At 51.6% G+C, this 19,407-nt stretch overlaps 1 protein-coding gene across 3 annotated transcripts in view; it reads left to right on the top strand.

Annotated features, from left to right (window-relative positions):
* The first annotated feature begins 11,109 nt into the window (after positions 1 to 11,109).
* The window catches only part of CIB4 (calcium and integrin binding family member 4), a 50,448-nt gene continuing 42,150 nt past the window's right edge, over positions 11,110 to 19,407 (top strand). Inside the window, exons 1-4 of one of the 3 annotated variants that reach the window (XM_049652436.1) lie at positions 11,110 to 11,236; positions 11,646 to 11,680; positions 17,177 to 17,240; positions 18,538 to 18,634. In XM_049652436.1, coding sequence (XP_049508393.1) covers positions 11,668 to 11,680; positions 17,177 to 17,240; positions 18,538 to 18,634 — 174 coding nt within the window. In that variant the 5' untranslated portion in view covers positions 11,110 to 11,236; positions 11,646 to 11,667. The remainder of the gene's footprint in view (positions 11,237 to 11,645; positions 11,681 to 17,176; positions 17,241 to 18,537; positions 18,635 to 19,407) is intronic. The other 2 variants (XM_049652434.1, XM_049652433.1) reach the window with 2 other exon arrangements.

Below are 19,407 nucleotides of genomic sequence, written 5' to 3' on the forward strand. Positions count from 1 at the left end.
GTCCTGGCTACCTGCAAACAGGTGGCTTTTGGATTTTGTCCAGATCATTCCTAGCAGGAGCACTAGCCTTTAATGGGTTACTCTGACATTACAGGAAGTGGATTTTTCTATCTACTTCCTTAGAATGTAAGCTCCCTGAGGTCAGGGTGTTTCCATCACCACTGTGATCCCTGGCTGGTCTCAGCCACAGCTTTAAATATCAACTATGCCTGGAAATTTTCGCATGCTGTCTCCAGCCCAGAGCTCTGTTCTGAACTCTCAGCCCTACGTATCTATCACTTGTCATTGCCACGTGGCTGCTGTACAGACACTCAACATGTCCAAAATCTTGTTCTTCCCTCTTAATCTGTCCCTGTCCCAGGCTCCCAGCTCAGGAAGAGGCCTCTCCTCTAGCTGCCTGCTGCCTTTGTCTGAGACCCAAAGGTCACATTGACAATTGCCGCCGCTTCTCTTCCCACATCAGTGGCCCACGTTGCTGACTCCACGTTAAAATGTCACATGACATCATCCAGTCCTCTCTTCCCCACCACAGCCCTGTCCCAGGACTGTTCCTTTCCCCTGGGACATTCAGTAGTCTCCTCACATTCTTCCCCAAAGCCACACTGGTCTCCTTCCCGCATGTTCACCAGCCACCCGACAGCAGAGTGATCTCTTGAAAGCAAAAATCTGATTATGTCATTTCTCTGCATCATATTGTTCAATGACGTCCCATTGCTTTTTTTTTTTTAACTGATCTCATGAAATTTATTTATTTTTTTTCAATATATGAAATTTATTGTCAGATTGGTTTCCATACAACACCCAGTGCTCATCCCAAAAGGTGCCCTCCTCAATACCCATCACCCACCCTCCCCCCTCCCTCCCACCCCCCATCAACCCTCAGTTTGTTCTCAGTTTCCCATCGCTTTTAAGAGAGCTTTGAAGATAAACCCTCCAGGAGCCACCGCCCTGCGTGTTCTACCCCCAGCTCCCTCCCGGGCTCAGCTTAACTGACTGTTGCCCTTGGCATGGCCCATCCTGAGGGCTTTCTTGGTTTTGCCAGCATCTTGAGTCCCTCTCGGCCCCGCGGGCCTTCATGCATGTTCTTCTCCTGCCAGGAGAAGTTCATCCTTCAGGTTTCAACTTAACGTCCCCTCCTCATAGGAGCTTCCCTACCCCCAGAGTTGGTTAGGTGCCCATACGAGCTCGCTGTCACTGTATCCTGCACTCTGAGTTCATAGAACTCAGCACATCAGAATAAACAGTGAATCAAGTGATTATCGAAGATGCTTTTCCTCTCCTGGGCTCTAATCTTGAGGCCGGAGGCTGTTTGTCTTGGTCAGCACTCTATCCCCAGCTCTAGCAAGGTGTCTGGAACATCCTAGAAGATTCATAAATAATTTTTGGAGTGAGTAAAAGACCAACAAGGACAGCCAGCCACCTCCCACCCCTAGCTCCCCAGCAGAAAAAGCAACACGGGGTATAGGGCAGAGAGAGGGCGGCTGGGATATGGGGTTTCTAGCTAGCGAGTGTCAGAGTGTGGCTATAAAAATGAGGAATTCTAAACAGTCTAATGAAGTCTTCTTATTGTCGGACTTAACACACTGGCTGGGGAGCCAGCAGATCTGGGTTCCAGTCCCAGGTCTGGCACAAATCATGACAAATAACATTTGTATAATGCTTCACAGGGCATTTCCACAGATAGGATTTCATTGAATCAACTCAGTGACCTCTGGCAAGCAACTCTTAGAGGCTTGTTGGGAGGGAGGACACCAGGGAGGAGTGGGGTTCCAGAACCCTCCTCTCTCCCCTGGGATCACAGGCAGGTTTCCTCCCGGGCCCTGAGCCCACGCATCTGTAAAATGAAGGAGTCCGACGAGATGACCTTTAAGCCTTGTCAATGGCGATTTAGAACTCAAAATTCAGAACTACTCCAATCAGAAAGCAAAGTAGCACAATAGCAGGGTAGCGTATCCCTCGCCCCCGGCTCCTGATAATACCATGGGCGCCCCAGCGAGGGTTCACAAGAAAGCAGGAAGCAGGACAGAAAGCAGGACTTTTGTGTAGGTGGTGTTTTTGAGAGCCAGCCCCAAGAAGCAGGAGTGAGAGGCTGGGGAGAGGCAGAGGTAGAGGAAAAAGCCCAGCTAGGTTAGTATGTGTAGATCATGGCTTCTGTCTTGAAGGGCCATGATCTCACCGGGACCTCCTGAGAAGCCACAGAGCCCATCCCAGAGCTGTCACCCAGAATTACAGGCGCGGGAGCCTTTCTCCAGCAGTGTGGACGTTTGCCCTCGGGAGTGTCAGCTGAACTTCTGGGCTGTGCTCACCCACAGACTGAGGAGACTTCTTGGTAGAGACGTCGCAGGGCAGAAAGTTCAAGAATCCTTGAGGGCAGTTGGAGGCAGGCCAAGCTCACGGAGACCCGTCCCCGCAACAGCACCCAAAGTCAAGGTGGGACCTGGGGCACCAGGATGTTTGACACAGGTCGCAAAGGGGCAGGGGCACCGCCATCTGGGCCCTTGCAACAATGGTCCTGGACTTTCCTCTGCTGTCCCCACCGGTCCTCTGCCCTGGGAGTGCCAATGCCTCCACCCTCTCTTCTGTGTAGTTCTTAGTGTACAGGGCCATCAAAATGGGGGTGGCGAGGTGTCTGTCCACCCAGGCAATTCAGATGGGGCTCTGGCAGAGCCTTGGAGAACAAGCTGTGGTCCTCCTGGGCTATCCTTGAGCACCAATTGGCTGGCTCTGTGATGGAGAGCCCTGTCTCACAGTGAGGAAGTGGGTCGCTCACGACGCTCCTCCCTTGGGCAGGAGGGGGCACTCCCCCAAAGGTTAACAAAGGGTCTGCCTGCAGGCTTGGGGCTCCCCAGGCCTGGCAGTGGCGGTGCTCCCAGCTGGGAGATGCTTGCTCCTCCTCCCTGATGCTGTGATGCTCCTTCTCTGTCCTTCTGTTATAAACTCTGGACCCAGCTTCCCTCAGCCTTCCCTTTGGGTCCTCAGAAGTCTGATTTGTTAATAAAAAAAGGGAACAGTGGCTGCTTCTAGCTTTTTTCCTCTGCTATAAAAATTCTACTTGGTCCCCAGGCAATGCGAATGGGAGACTAAAGGGAAAAAAAATGTCTTTTATGGGAAAGTGGATAAAAAACGCAAAGATTTAAGGTTTAAGATATTATCTGCCCACGTTCTTCCTCTGAGGGAATCTGTTCGACCCCCAAATAAATTTCATCCTCCTCCAGGAGAGGAAAGGGCCTTTGTTTCTCTGACCATACACCCCATCCGCACCCCAGATTTCCTGGTGTTGTATAATAAAGAATTTGGGTGGCTTATGTCCCTGACTCCTGGAAGGTAACCTCCACATTTGGGGAATTTCCCAAGTGATAGGAGTGTCTTCATTATTCTCTGTGGGCCACTCAGACCATGACTGTGTTCATGCTAATCAGATGACTCAGGACAGAAGGACCAACCGTGTGATTAGAGGGTTGGGGTTTCGAGACAGGTGACGTCAGTCTGACCTCTGGGAAGGGTAGAGGGGCTGAGGATTAAGTTCAATCACATGACCACTGATTCCATCAATAATGTTTACATCAAGAAACACTCTGGACTGGGGCTCAGGTCAGCTCTTCCTAATTTGTGTTACACGCATTCGTGATCCAGGATTGTGATGCATCCCGTGAATGCAGAAGCTTCACATTTGAGACTCTTTCAGACTCACACTAAGAGGGGTCTCTTCACTGGCTCGTCCTGATTTGTGCCCTTTATAATAAAACTGTGGTCACTGGTACGGTGCTTTCCCAAGCGCTGCGAGTTGTTCTAGTGAATTACCAAATTTGAGGGGATAAAGCTTGTGGCTGGTGTCTGAAGTGGGGGAAGTCTTGTGGCTGATGGGGTCTTTAAGCCATGAAGTCTGTGCTAATTCCAGGATCAGAGCTGCATTGCCCTTAGATATCTCTATCTGCTTCCTACCACTGCCTGGGGGAGGCTCAGTCTCCCCCAGACATAGGCTCTTTTCCACCTTCTCCCCAGAAGGCAGGTCCAGAGGCTTGAGTTGGGCCCGGGTGGAACCGGCCCAGGCAAAGAAGGTGATGTGTGGTGCGGAGAGCAGCCAGCTTGCTTGAGGGCAGTGGGAGGTATGGGGTGTGCCTGGCCCCCTCCTCCTCCCTGCTGCTGTCGGTGTACAGGCTCCAGCCTAGCTCATCTGGGGACAGTCACTGGGGCCGGCTGGATCAACCCTTCCTAGGCCAGAGCTCTCCCTTGCTTCCCTGGTCCCTCTAGCTACTCATACTCCAGCGCTCTCTTCCTGGCTGAGTCTTTCCCGTGTGTGTGTGTGTGTGTGTGTGTGTGTGTGTGTGTGTGTGTGTTTGTGCGCGCGCGCAAAGGAAAGAGAGTTTGTTTTCTAGAACTCCTCAAATTCCCTCAAGCTTCCACTTCCTGAACTTGCCATTAATAATATTTTGGTGTCTTCCAAGTTGAATGATTTCTTTCCCATTTAAATCTTCCATTTATTCTCCCTCTCTCTGCCCCTTCCTCTCTCCCCCCGGCCAAATAAATAAATAAACATTAAAAAACAAAAAAAACCCTTACTCTCTGGGGCACCTGGGTGGCTCAGTCAGTTAGGTTAGGCGTCCGACTTCAGGTCATGATCTCACAGTTCGTGGGTTCGAGCCCCGTGTCGGACGCTGTGCTGACAGCTCGGAGCCTGAAACCTGCTTCGGATTCTGTGCGTGTGTCTCTCTCTCTCTGCCCCTCCCCCACGCCCACTCTGTCCCTCCTTCTCTGTCTCTAATGTTTAAATAAACATTAAAAATTTTTTTAAAAATAAAAATCTTCCATCTACTCAAAGATTTATTCTCTGTTTCTAGCCCCACTCGGAACAATCCTACTCCCCCAGGGCAATGTAAATAGAAAACTAAAGAACTGGTTTAAATAGTCTCTTTGGATGAGCCAGTCCCCTCTATGCAAATGTTCAAAATTTCAGATTTTGCACCCACTTCTCTACCCCATGTCAGTATCTGGCCACATGAGGACACTCCCCTGGCCGTGGGGAGACATCCTTGGATCCATACTTGTTCTATACACTTTTGCTGGAGTCCCATGAGGCACGATGGTCACACCTGGCCTTCTGGGTCATGTGCTGACATGCATTATGGGAGTTGCAGTGTCCCATTTCTTCCTGGGAAGGTGCCTTAGTGGACTCTTCATCCTCGACAGGCCTTTGCTGGAGCTCTCTGCCTCTCCAATCCTCTCCCTGGGGCATGTGAGAGCTTCTGGGTCCCCACAATGGCCAGGGAAGGCAGGGTCCTGCCTTGGTCTTGCCTCCCCGGACACTAAGGCACCTTTGTTCTGCACCCCGCTGGATGGGGCGGACTTCTAGAGGTGTCAGGCCCCCTCCTCCACCCTCCACAATCGGTGAGCTCAGGGAAGCATGACTCAAGCGCCTGAGATTCTCGGCACCCCTGCACCCTCGTCCTTGGGTAGTGAGCTCATGATGGTGTGATGTCCTTACTATCTTCTTCATCCTCTTTGTCCCCAAGACCAGGAGGGCAAACCTTTCATCCTTTTCCTCTATGCCTGCTGGGGATACCCCTACAGAGTCCAGGATCTACACTGCCTAGGCCTGCCTCTTGCCACAACAAAGGAATTTAAAAAATCCTTTCTCCAGACAAAGGGTGGCTTTCCAGTCTCTTTGGTCGCTGGGAACTCAAACAGAAGTCTAGTTGATGTTCAAAGCTGGGCAGTGACTTGCTCTAGCAAGATCTACCCTCGCCTCCCACAGTGGGTGGGACCCCTTGGGCTCCAAGACTCACAGGCTGAGGAAATAGATCTGAAACTATTTCAAAATATAATCCCATTTACATGCTCCTCTAATGATATATATGGTGGCTTACTGTGTGCCAGTTGCTAAGTTAGGACATAAACACTCCTTGAAATTATTATTATTATTTTTTTTGTTTTTTTGTTTTTTTGTTTTTTTTTAATTTTTTTTCAACGTTTTTTTTATTTATTTTTGGGACAGAGAGAGACAGAGCATGAACGGGGGAGGGTCAGAGAGAGAGGGAGACACAGAATCGGAAACAGGCTCCAGGCTCCGAGCCATCAGCCCAGAGCCTGACGCGGGGCTCGAACTCACGGACCGCGAGATCGTCGCGGGGCTCGAACTCACGGACCGCGAGATCGTGACCTGGCTGAAGTCGGACGCTTAACCGACTGCGCCACCCAGGCGCCCCTGAAATTATTTTTAATAACTGCTTTATTAAGCTATAATTGCCATACCACACGGTTTAGTCTTAAAGTGAACAACTCAATATTTTTCACTATATTCAGAGAGTTGTACAAACATCGCCCCTATCCAATTTTAGAATATTTTCATCACCCCCAAAAGAAACCCCATACTCATTAGCAGTAAACCACCCCTGCCCCCCGTATTCCCTCCCCCCAGATCCTGGAAATTACTAATCTACTTTCTGTATCTATGGATTTGTCTGTTTGTAGACATTTCATGTAAATGAGCTTTCCTCATTTAATATAATGTTTTTAAGCTTTATCCATGTTGCACTGTGTATCATTACTTCATTTATTTTTATTGCCAGTTAATGCTCCATTGTATGGATATGTCGTATTTTACTTACGCATTCATCAGTTGGTGAGCATTTGGGCTGTCTCCACTTTTTGGCTATTATGAAGAATGCTATAAACGTTCATGTACAAGTTTTTATGTGGACAAATGTTTTTATTTCTCTCGGGTACATAGCCAGAAGTGGAACCGCTGGGTCATATGGTAACCTGCTTAACATTTTGAGGACGTGTCGAACTCTTTTCCAAAGTGGCTGCACCATTTAACATTCCCACCAGCAGCATGGGAGGGTTCCAATTTCTCCACATCCTCAGCAACACTTACTGTCTTTTGGTTTTGGCCATCCTAGCGGGCGAGCTATGGTGTCTTGCTGTGGTTTTTAGTCTGCATCTCCCTGATGGCCAATGACGTTAGCATCTTTTCATGCACTCATTGACCATTCGTGTATCTTCTTTGGAGAAACATCTATTCAAATGCTTTGTCCATTTGTTACTTGGCTATATGTCTTTTTATTGTTGAGTTGTAAGAGTTCTTTGTATATTCTGGATACAGATTCCTCTTTGGGCCCTTTTGGATTTTAAGAGATCTCTAAATCAAGGTCAGACCAGGGGTTGCCGCTTTGATAGTCTGTAGAGTTCACCGCAAGGTAACAGAAACCTTGCAAAGAATGCATTCCACCCCACGCAGAGGGTTCACGCAGGGGCAGACCTTGGGGAAGAAGGAGTTGGAACTGCCGGGGCAGGCCTGGGCCTGCTCTCTGTTCAGTTACACCCTTTTCAAAACCCCTGTTGGAGAAGAGTCTGAGAGATTTAACAGGCTGGAGGTGGGTGGGGAAGCTGGTTGGTTAGTGTATTGAAGGTGGAATCCATTTGGGGCATGTTTTTCTTTTCTTTTCTTTTCTTTTCTTTTCTTTTCTTTCTTTCTTTCTTCTTTTTTTTTTTTTTTAGCATAGGCTTTTATTTCTTGGGCAAATGAGATGGTACATAGAAAAGCATTTTGGAATTACAAAGGGATATGCAAATGTAAGGTGATATTCTTGCTTCTAGTGTTCTATGTAGGAACCGATGAAAACGCTCTCTAGAAAGAAATCACAGAGCCTGCGTGGGGGGTGGGGGGTGAGCAGGGTTTTAGGGGCAACGTGGGGGATGAAAAGTAAAGGGAAGAGGAGGGTGGGAGAGTTTCCAGACATTAGTTACTTCTGTGTGTGCGTGCATGTGTGCGTTTGTGTGTGTGAGAGAGACGGACAAGAAGACCTTTGTGATTTCTGCCATGTTCTTTTACCACCTGCGTGATTATCTATTTGATATTTCTCTTTGAATGGGCTCCTCTTTCTTTTAATTAAATATGTTTACAAAGGAAACTTTATATCACAGTTATACATGGCAGACCTGCTTCATTTTCAAACTGGAATGTGCCATATAAACAAATAGAACAAAAACCAAAGTGTTATTTAATGCTATCTGGATGCCGTTGTCTCCTAGGCCTGGAAAACTGCTCCCTGCTGGCTCACCTCTCCTTGTCACTCAGGCCTCTGCTCAAAGGGTGCCTCCTGGGGGCAGAGGGCCTCTCTAAGCCTACCCCTCTCCATCCTTGCTTTCTTTCTTTGACAGTGCTCATCACTATCTAAGGGACTTCGTTTTTCCCGTGTGTGTCTGGCTCTGAGCAGGCAGGGGCTGTCTTATTCCCTATTTCCACTGCCTAGCTCAATAAATAGTTGCCAAATGAGTAGCTCATCTAAGCTGCAAAGTTATTCTCTAGTTTGTTTTTCTCCTCTTAGCGTGTGTCAACCGGGTGTTAAAGGACACCCCGGACAGTGCCACACTGCTACCTGCACCTTGCTGCGACGGGGGTACTGCGCAAGGCTTGAGAACGAAGCGGCCTTTCTGAGTGTGATCCCACAGCGCCTCCCCCCACCCCCAGCCTCCCAGGCCGCGCTGTGGGAACCCCCCAGGCCACAGCCGCAACGCAGGCTTCGGATCCTCGCTTGCCCATTGGCCAGCTGAGTGACCCCACAGCATCACTGAGCCACCCCTGTGTCCGCCTTCCCCAGAGTAAAAGGACTCATTCCGTCCCCTGCCAGCCTCACAGACACACCAGGCGGAGAAGCTGTTCAAAGGGAGCAGCAGCTCAAAGGACTTTCCAGAAGATGGGATGCAAGTGCTGACACCGCCTGCTAAGATATCCTACCCCTTTTCCCCAGGCCCAACTTTTAAAAGTAATGATATAATTCACCTCTTTACTGAGCACTCAGTAAATTTACAATTTCGTTGTATTCTTTCAATAATCCTCCGAAGTGGGGATTTATTGTTCCCATTATACAGATGAGTTTACAATATAGTTTGGTGATTTGCCCGAGGTGACGCAGCCGGCTTAGGTTCTCGACCATGACGTTTTAACAACCACAGAAATGTTACCACCTCCACAAAGACTTCCTGCCCCGCATGGTTTCCACTTCTAAATACCCATAATTCTGCACTATTACCTCTCTGGTGGAATCCACTCAATCTCCCTTGGGGTGTGTGTGTGTGTGTGTGTGTGTGTGTGTGGTAAGTATCTGTTTCTTGAGGGCTGAAATCATTCACAAATCTCTCCCAGGGTCAAGCCGTGTACTTGGCACACTGTGGCTACTCCACCTGTGTCCCCAAGTAAATCAAGGACTGGAGGCTCCTGGATTTCTTCCACCAGGCTCCGTCTCGGAGGAGGACAGATGAAGAAAAATGAGCAGCTGGATTTCCAGAGATATAAATTAGCTCCATCAGAAAGCCCCTGGGACATTTACCTTGGAGAGCGTGTGGAAAGACATGGGCTTGAACCAGGAGACCGACACTGGCACAATGAGGGCGGACGTGAAGACCCTCCCGGAGGCAGGGCGGGGAACAGGGCTTCGGGAGGACCCTCCTGGCCTTAGCATTGATGGCCTGTGCTGGACTTCTCTCCCTTTCCAGATTCACTCTCTATCTGTTCCTCGTCCTCACAGGAGAGTAGAGGAAGAGGAGAGAGTGATGTCGGGCTCTTTACTCCGTGTGCATGGGTCAGGGCAGATAACAGCTCTGTGGTTACTAGCCCGGGAATCTGCGCTATCCTGGGTGGTTTCCCTACACCCGGACCTTGCCGTTGTGGTGAGTCCCTTTGTCAGACCCGCTTCAAGTTCTCCTTTTTTGAAATATCGTTTGTTGTCAAGCTAGCTGACAACAGCGTGCACAGTGTGCTCTTGGCTTTGGGGATGGATTCCCATGATTCATCGCTTTACATACGACACCCAGTGCTCATCCCAACAAGTGCCCTCCTCAATGTGCATCACCCATTTTCCCTTCTCCCCACCCCCATCCACCCTCAGTTTGTACTCTGTATTTAAGAGTCTCTTATGGTTTGCCTCCCTCTCTGTTTGAAACTATTTTTTCCCCTTCCCCTCCCCCATGGTCTTCTGTTAAGTTTCTCAAGTTCCATAGATGAGTGAAAACATATGGTATCTGTCTTTCTCTGACTGATTTATTTCACTTAGCATAATACCCTCCAGTTCCATCCACGTTGCTGCAAATGGCAGGATTTCATTCTTTCTCATTGCCAAGTAGTATTCCATTGTATATATAAACCACATCTTTATCCATTCATCAGTTGATGGACATTTGGGCTCTTTCCATAATTTGACTACTGTTGAAAGTGCTGTTATAAACATTGGAGTACATGTGCCCCTACGAATCAGCACTCCTGTACCCTTTGGGCAAATTCCTAGGAGGGTTATTGCTGGGTCATGGGGTAATCCTATTTAAAAAATTTTTTTTTTAATTTAACGTCTATTCATTTTTGAGAGATAGAGACAGAGCATGAGCGGGGAAGGGGCAGAGAGAGGGAGACACAGAATCTGAAGCAGGAGAATCTGTGCTGACAACACAGCCCGATGCGGGGCTTGAACTCACGAACTGCAAGATCATGACCCGGGCTGAAGCCGGACGCTCAACCGACTGAGCCACCCAGGCGCCCCTGGGTAGTTCTATTTTTAATTTCCTCTTCAAGTTATTCTGATTTGAGTGTGCCTTCTATTCCTGAAGGGACCCTGGCTGATGGCAGAGAATGCCCTTTTCTGTGCTCTTTCAGTCATTTCTTGAGGTCGGGGTCTATGCTTATTCATCACTATGTCCCCACACTTGGCACCGTACTTGGGATGTGGTTCTAATAGCTAACTAAGATTATTGAGCACCTATAATGTGCCAACATTGTTACCTGTATTAACTCAAATAATCCTCACAAGAATCCCACAATTATCACCTTCATTTTACTGTTGAGGAAAGTAAGATCCAGAGAGGCTGAGTACCTAGCCCAAGGTCACATGTCTTGTCAGCATGTAGCAGAGCTGGGGTTTGAACCCAGCCGGTGTGACTCCTGAGCCAACGGGATGACTCTCAACCCCGCCAGTGGGTTGCCTTCTGGTTGTCGTTTGGGTGTAAGGCGGGTGAAGCCTATTAGTCTTGGGAACCCAAAGAATCTGTTTCTTTGCCCACTCAGAGGCTCGATCGAGTAGAATGGGCAGAAGGTGGAATGTAGGTCACCATGGCAACCGGATCACCTGGTCACATTACCTGCTGGGCCCTTGGGGCTGTGGTCCTACTGCAGCACAGAGAAGGGGGGGTTGGCATGGGGCAATGTTTGAGGCACCAGATGCACTGGGAGGACCTGGAAGAATACCAGGTGGGTAGATCGGCCAGGAGATTCTGGGAAGAGCGGGGAGCTTCCCGAAGCAGGTGGAGAGTTTCCCAGGCAAGGATGTGGTGGCCATTGAACCTGCGTCCATGTGAGCCCTGGCCAGTACTCTGAGGCTCCCTCCCCCATTTGTCTCCTGCTCCAGAGCCCAGGGTTTTAGTTGTGGCTTCAATCCTCTCTCCATGCTGTCAGAGCCTGGGGAGGAGAGAAGGGCACCATTTTCTCCTCTGCCACCACTGGGGGCGTCCCCTGCAGAGGGCTGGGGTGCCTCCATTTCACCAGCTACGGGATGAGAAAATGGGCTTCTCCTTCCCAGTCCCTGAAGATCCCCATTCTGCAGGGGGCCGGGGTAGGGCCGGACGGAGTGGGCAGGTCATCTCTCTGTGGTTTGTTGTAGGCCCTGACCTTCCTGACCAGGAATGAAATCCTGTGGTGAGTAGAGGGGCCCCTTTCCTCCCCTTGAGCTGAGGTCTCATCCTGGTACAGCCCCGTGCTGGTCCCTGAGTGTGGTTCCTGCCCAGTGCTGTGGAGCCCCGGAGCTGAGGCTGGAACAGGGCGGGCAGAGACAGACCCCAGTCAGGAGAGCTGACACCGTGATTCCCAGGGCCCAGCTTGAGTTGAGTGAAACCTCAGGCGTTAAGTCACTATGGGATCCAACGCAGGATTTCTTCACATAATCACGGAAGTGGACAGGGCCTCCTCGGGGTGATGGGGGGAAGGAAGAAAGGACTTAGGAAACAGGTCGGAAGCCTGGCTGGATAAACTTGGATGCATTACTGAATCGCTCTGAGCCCAGGCTCCCTCTCCAAGCCTCTCTTCAGGGCCTGGAATGTGCCCTGTGAGGACCCTGGGAGCATAATGGGGAACAGCCCACAGTCCCTGTTGTCATGCGGGTTGCTGTCCAGCAGGGAAGGCTCCTGGCCAAAGACAAGCGTCATGCAGCATGGAGAGGCTGCAGGCGCCCTCCTCATCAGATTGCAGAGAGAGTGACTGGCTTGGTGTGTAAGTGCTCCGTCCAGGACCAGAAGGTTGACTGGAAGTCCCATGTGACTCCTTCTCTTGCTCTCCCATCCGCTCAGCACCCCTTCCCCAGCCCAGCAGAAGAGAGGTGCTTACCATCTGGACAGAGCTGAGCACACAGGCTCCAGCCTCAGGGCCGCCAGGCCCAGTGATAAGCAGGGACGAGCTCCGGGTCAGCGTTTTTGAGCCCTACTTGTTAGGTATGAACTGGAAGCTGAGGGACACTAGCTATTTGAAGGGAACAATTTAAAGCCTACGTTAAATCATGTCATCATAACATTTCAGAACACCAGAGATAATAAGAGCCTAAAAACCTCTGTAGAGAAAAAAACGGAGACGAAAGACATACAGAGGACCAGGAATCAGAATGGTTTGGGACTTGGAAAGGTTGGAAGACAGCAGCTAAAGACCTTTGGAATTATTATTATTTTTTAAAGCTTTTTTATTTATTTATTGAGAGAGAGAGAGAGAGGAGAGAGAGAGAGAGTGAGCGAGCCAGCGGGGGAGGGGCAGAGAGAGGGGGAGGGAGAGAATCCCAAGCAGGCTCCACGCTGTCAGTGCAAAGCCCGATGTGGGGCTCAAACTCACAAACTGTGAGATCGTGACCTGAGCCCAAGTCAAGAGTCAGATGCTTAACCAACTGAGCCACCCAGGCGCCCCAAGACCTTCAAAATTATAAGGAAAAAATCCCAATATAGAATTAAGTCATAGCTAACCTATTAATCAAAAGTGAAGGTGAAGTGACTATTTTTTGACATGCAAATTATTTTTAAAAAGTACCTCTTATGCATGCTGTCTGAGGAAGCTTTTGGAGGACACGCTCCATTAAAACTAGTAAGGAAACTGTGTTCCTCTGGTAAACTAGACTGGTATATACAGGGTACTTCCGTTTTTGTAAAACATAAGGTTCTACATGCACATACACACACACAAAGGGAAGATCTCTGGAAGGACACACACAGCGTGCACGCGGCGATCAGAGGTCAGCTTGCCGGAGGGGACCCGGAGGACTGACCGTATCAGTGTTAGTGTCGGTGCCTTGTCTGGAAAGCGAAGGGGCAGCTTTGACACGGACACCCAGTGGCACTTGCAGTGGCTTAGGAAGCCGACGGCACCGGAGAAAGTGGCCAAGTTCGCCTAGACTAAGCCCCAGTCACTTTTAGACAGTTTTCCTATGTGGCCTCTGAAGACGTGTTGTGATTTTCCTACTAATGTGACAAAGAAATGCGGCCCGGATGGCAATGCAGTTGGATAGATCAGTGCATTTGAAAAAAAGTATCCAGGACACCACCAGACAGGAGTAACCTCCAGAGGGTGGCTCTGCCTCATCTAGTATGTTCCCACGCTCTTACCTGTGACTTGCATAGGCCATAGAGGCCTGGTCACCAGATCTGCAGGGGATGCACACTGGGAGGGCAGACCACATGTGTCAGGCTCTGGTCCTCGAGCCCGCCTCTTCCCTGTGCCAGGCTGCCTGGGCTTGGCTTCCAGGAAGGGGTCTGTCCACCCTAAGTTTCTAGCCTGTGGGGATTTTCTATCTCATCTCGTTGGTCTTTTAAAGACAAAGTCCCTTTCAGCCTCAGTTCCAGGTCAGCCCTCCCTGACTTCTGATTGAATTGCTCCCGGAGAAGCCTTCCAGATGTCTCTTTGGGCTCGGTGCACCAGCCCTCGCAAGCTCTTATCTGCAGCTGTGGCTGCGGACTCTGCCTCTGGGGCCTGAGCCGAAGAGGGCACGCGTGGCTTCCTTTTGACCTCCATGGTTGGAGCCCAGGTCGGCCCGCCTCCGTCTGAGCAGTTTGGATTACTCTGTAACCCTCAGTGACCTCTCCTGTCATGACCTCGGGCTGCATGTAGGTCCGCTTTGGGAGCCTGAAGCTTTGCCCCCAGCCCCTGCCATGAGGCCGCTCTTTCCTCTTAGCGCCCCTGAGTGCCCAACACTTTCTAGCCTCCAGGCCCCATCCTGGCCATTAGCGCTGGTCCTCCCGGGGCACCAGAAGGTCAGCAGGCAGAGTGGTTACAAGCTTGCTTCCTTGAAGCCAGAGGCCTGCGTTCGTTCGAGACTCAGCTCTGCCACCTTCTAGCTCTGTGACATTTCTTACCTTTGCTGAGCCTTTGCTCAACCTGTTCCCACACTTACAAAAAGCATGATATCAAGTCCTGGAACCTAACCCTGCATGGTTGTTATTAGGACAATTAAGTGATCGAATGCATGTCAGGGGGTTAGAGCAGTCCCCCGGCACGTGGGTCAGTGTTGACTGTGTGGTATAGCTGTTATTTTCATGCTATTATTATCTCTCTCTCTCTCTGTCTTTTTTTTTTTTCTTTTGCAATGAAGAAACTGGCTCAGAGAAATGAAGTGATTTGCCCAAGCCACACAGCTTGAAAGGAGCAGACCATAAAAGCCACCTTTTCAGGCTAAAGATAGGGCTATTTATAAAATACCTGCAGGCTGTGCTGTTGGGCAAAGAACTATTGACCCCATGGCCCGGGGAGCTGAGCCCAGAGGAAAAGAGTAGATGTGGAGACTGGCAACGGAGCCGTGTTCTCAGTCCTGCCTGGACAAGAGGAACACGAGAGCTCGCGGGACTTAGAGGTCCTGCCCCCTCCCTGGCCTTGAATGAGAGCCTCTAGGGGTGGGCCCGGGTCCTTTCACAGAGTCTCCACAGGTTTCTAACGTGGGACCCAGTTGAACACCACTACAGAGGGCCTCAGAGGCAAGGGTGCAAAGAAAGGTACAGAAGCAGCCGTAGGATGCCCGAACTGGAGGGTGCTGGGGGCGGGAGGGATCGTTGAGTCTCTCATTTTACAGAGGGGAAACTGAGGCACAAGAAGGGATTGTGGCAGGTCCAAGGTCCCGCAGAGTGTGAGCTGCAGGGCTGGTCTCCCCTGTCTTGGAGCCTCTGAGCCCGCCGACGGCCCCTCCCCTCGTCTGGGAGGGAGCCACAGCATGGGCTCCTTGATTTCTGGCAGGCTGAATGTGTGAGTTTTTTCAAATGGCTTTGACTCTTGAGTCCATTAGTGATTAATTCAGAGTTCCATTTAGAGCCGGCTGATCCATATTTGGAGGAGGAGAACGTTTTGTGGCAGCTGAGATGCAGCCACGATTCATCTGCGGGCAGCCCACCCACTCGGAGGCCTGGGATGGCATGAAATCTGGGCAAGGCCCTCCCCACAGCAGCCCTCCCCGCCAGAAAGCTCGGGAGCTCGGGGAAGGGGGGGGGGGCGAAGAACTCACACCTGGGTAGGGGTGGATCCTTGGGGGTGGGGGCTGCACAGCCTGAAGAACCCGTTGTGGGGTTTGGGCCACTCCCGTGGGGACCCAGGGAGCAGTCCATCCTGGGCGCCCGCCATAATGGCGCAGGACCTCAGAGAATTCTTTTTTTTTTAAATGTTTATTTATTTATTTTTGAGAGAGAGAGAGAGAGAGAGAGAGAGAGAGAGAGAGTGCTCACAAGAGGGGGAGGGGCAGAGAGAGAATGGGAAATAGAATCTGAAGCAGGCTTCAGGCTCCAGGCCCCAGGCTCTGAGCTGTCAGTGCAGAGCCTGATGCGGGTCTGGAACTCGCTAACTGTGAGATCATGACCTGAGCTGAAGTCGGAGGCTTCACTCACTGAGCCACCCAGGCGCCCTGGGACCTCAGAGAATTTTAAAAAATTAGTACAACTTACTGAAAGTCAGTCTGCTTGTTCTCACCTCAGGCTGGAGTTCTAACAGTGACAGTGACAGCTCCTGCTGCCCCCTCCCCCCGTCCCTTCCCCTCGTGGGCCACTGGGTCCTCCGGGGATGATGGCCTTCCTTTTCTCCTCGATGCCTTTTAGTGTCCCGCGTGCTTTCCTGGAGAATGTTTCCCCTCACCTTTTCTGTACCCCGCTTTTCGGCTCCCTCCCGAACTTTCAGAGAAGTGTCTGGTGACAAGTTCAGGGCCCCTTACGAGGCTGATGGAGCCTGTTCTTCACGAATAGCCATGCACCGGTCTGGCTCCTGTTTTCAGGCCCTTGACATGAGTCAGCACAAGGCCAGTGATGGGGATTAGCTCCCCATCCGGCAGAGTCAGGATTGAAGCCTAGGTCTCTCTGCTCAGAGAGGTCGAACAACTTGCTTCAGATCACACAGCTAGTGGGAGAGGGATCAGGGTCCAAATGGGTCCCCCTGACTGATCTGGCAGCCTTCCAGCAGGAAGCGGGGAAACAGATCATACGTTCAGTTGGGGTCTTTGAAGGGACTTTGTAGTGAAGGGTCTGCTCTCAGAGGCTGAAGGAAACAGCCAGGGACTAGCGATTACTGCCCCCGAGGCCCACGGCCCAGTCAAGCGCCAGAGCTGAGTGAACGTTGGAGGGATCACACAGACACAGATGCTACCAGAGCCGGCCAAGGCTGGAAGGGGGAGGGGGACACACCCCACCAGGCTCTCTCACTACCTCCAGTCTCCCTATGGTGCCTCCCTTGGGCCAAAGCCATCTGGAAGCATCTGGAAGCCAGAGGGCAAGGGCGGTGGGAGGCACCATAGAGATCAGAGCCGCGCCTGGGCAGCCAGTGGGAAAACAGTAAGAGCACAGACACAGCTGATGTTCTTTCTACTCTCCCACGGCCGGGATCTAAAGGACATTTTCCCAGTCGGTGAGCTGTGAAAACATGAGAGGCCGGATGGGGAGCAGATCCTGGCTGTCAGTTCTCCTGGTGTTGGGCCTCCATTTACCATAATCAGGGCCCTGGGAGGGCCTCTTCTCTACCTGCAAATCCTCACTTGTAAAATCACCCTCTGAAGGCTTCACTTAGTCACATGTCCCTAAATCCCACCAATCAGAGGTTCATTTGGGTCACCAAACCACACACCCCGCAGGTGACAGTGAGGGGCTGTTAGTCACTTTCCCGAGTAGGGATTAACTTGGCCACATGCTTGCCTCCTAGCGCTCGGCCGAGATGAGAAGCTGGATGGTGGGCAGAAGAGAAGGAAAGGACCAGAGGAGAGAGGGTAATTTTGGAGCAGGAAGGATCCTAGGGGAAGAAGAAAGGGCAGGCCCAGGGACCCAGGTCAGGTTAGAGGGCACCCACCATCATGGTCTGGGGCCGAGCTCTGGGAGGCAGGGCACAGCGTGTCTGAGCTGCAGGACAGGAGCACAGACGGGTGTGGAGAAGCTCGAGATCTCCTGAGGGCCTACGCAACGCCAAGCTGACCTGTATACACCTCCTCCCGTTTACTCCTCACATATTTGTGAGGGGAGATTGGCCCCACCGTGACATTGAGGAGACTGGGGCTCAGGTGGTGTCAGAACCCTGTTCAACATCTCAGAGCTACCAGAGGGCAGAGTCAGGACTTGAACTCAGGTCTGTCTGGCTCTAGAGACCGTTTTTCACCAGCGTGTGTTAACCCCCCACCCCTCACACACTCACACACACTCTCACACATACACACACACACACACACACACACACACACACACAGTCACACGAAGGCCCTGCACTCTCCATCATGTCAACACCCACCCCCGCCTCCTGGCCTCCCAAGAGAGATATCATTATTGCCCATTTTCCCGATGGTGAAACTAAGGCTCAAGAGTAAGGCGAGGTCACGGCACTGGAGTGGCAGGGCGGGAACTGGAGTGTGGGCCTGCTGTGTCCCAGGCTACCACATTTCCTCTCCACTTTCTGGGTCACCCGTCCTAACAGACCCAAGACCTGTGACCAGGATGGGGTAGGAGGGCGGGAGGATGAGGGCTTGTGCTCTCTTGGCCTGGGGCTCCTGCCCTCCCCCCCCCCCACTCGAAGGTCACACAGCCCCTTTGCCCTCTGCCTGCCCCTCACAAGCAAAGCCTCCAGCACAGTATGGGCCTGTGACAGAGACACTGACTCAGCCACACCCACCTTCTCAGGGCCAAGGGCCGAGCTGGGCAGATGGCTTGGGGTTGCGCGCTGGCTTCCCCAAGGCCCTGCGGGCTTCTCCAACTGCAAGTGAGGGACTGGACGGTGTGACCACAGATGTCCCCTCCAGCTCTGACATTCTATAACGAACACCTGTGGCGTATGTTCCATGCTATAGAGCATACTCACACACCTTTCCTCATGCCCGGCTCATCTTTGCACCCCCTACTGTGTGCTGGGCACCCTGGACTCCTCAAGGATGTTTCTAGAAGGGTGGAATGAAAGGTCTAACTGCCTTTGCTATGTCACTCAATTGTAAGTCCCCTTCCTCCAGAGATCCCGGGGGGACAGAGGAACACGGTCCGCAGTCCATGAGCTGAGCCTGCAGTTCATCATGCCTCTCTTCTTAGCATCCATGACACCTTCCTGAAGCTCTGTCCCCCTGGGAAGCACTACAAGGAGGCGACACTGACCACAAACCAGGTCAGCTCCCTGCCGGCCCTGAGGGTGAGTGCTGGATGGGGGCAGGGGGAGGTGTGCCACTGGGGGCCATGGAGGGGTGGAGGACACTGGGGGAGGGGAGGGCACTTTGACCGTGGGCCGTCTGGTGGTAACATCTCCAGAGGGGCTCTTGGACCTCCAGGCACGGGCCCAGCAGGGCATGCTTCCCCAGCACTTTTCTTTAAAAAATTTTTTTTAATGTTTATTTATTTCGAGAGAGAGAGGGAGAGACAGAGCACGAGCAGGGGAGGGGCAGAGAGAGAGAGGGAGGCACGGAATCCAAAGCAGGCTCCAGGCTCTGAGCTGTCAGCACAGAGCCCAACGTGGGGATTGAACTCACAAATGGTGAGATCGTGACCAGAGCCGAAGTCAGAACCTTAACCCCCAGGGCCCCCCCCCCCCCCCCCCCCCCCCAAGGACTTTTCATATGAATCTGGCCTCACTCTATCCTTGTATCAGTCTCATAGGCAGGACAGGCATGGCAACAGTCACCATTTCTCGGTGAGGGGCAGAGGTGCACTGGGGCAATGCCACTTGTTCCAGGTCCTATCGGTGAAGGTGGCAGGCCTAGCTGAGGTCCCCCTGGCTCTGCTGACTGATCTTCCAGAGCCTGCTTGTGATTCCCTTTTGAGCCTCAGCTTAAACACCGCACCGCACCCCCCTCCGGCTTCCTGCGGGCCATTTACCTGACGCCCCCTCCCCCACCAGAGGACCCTGCACCAGCCAGCTCTCTCTCCTCTCTTTTATGCCCCAAATGAGATAAGCAGGAAGGTCGAGGA

This window comes from Panthera uncia, assembly GCF_023721935.1.
Source record: "Panthera uncia isolate 11264 chromosome A3 unlocalized genomic scaffold, Puncia_PCG_1.0 HiC_scaffold_12, whole genome shotgun sequence".
Taxonomy (NCBI): Eukaryota; Metazoa; Chordata; class Mammalia; order Carnivora; family Felidae; genus Panthera; species Panthera uncia.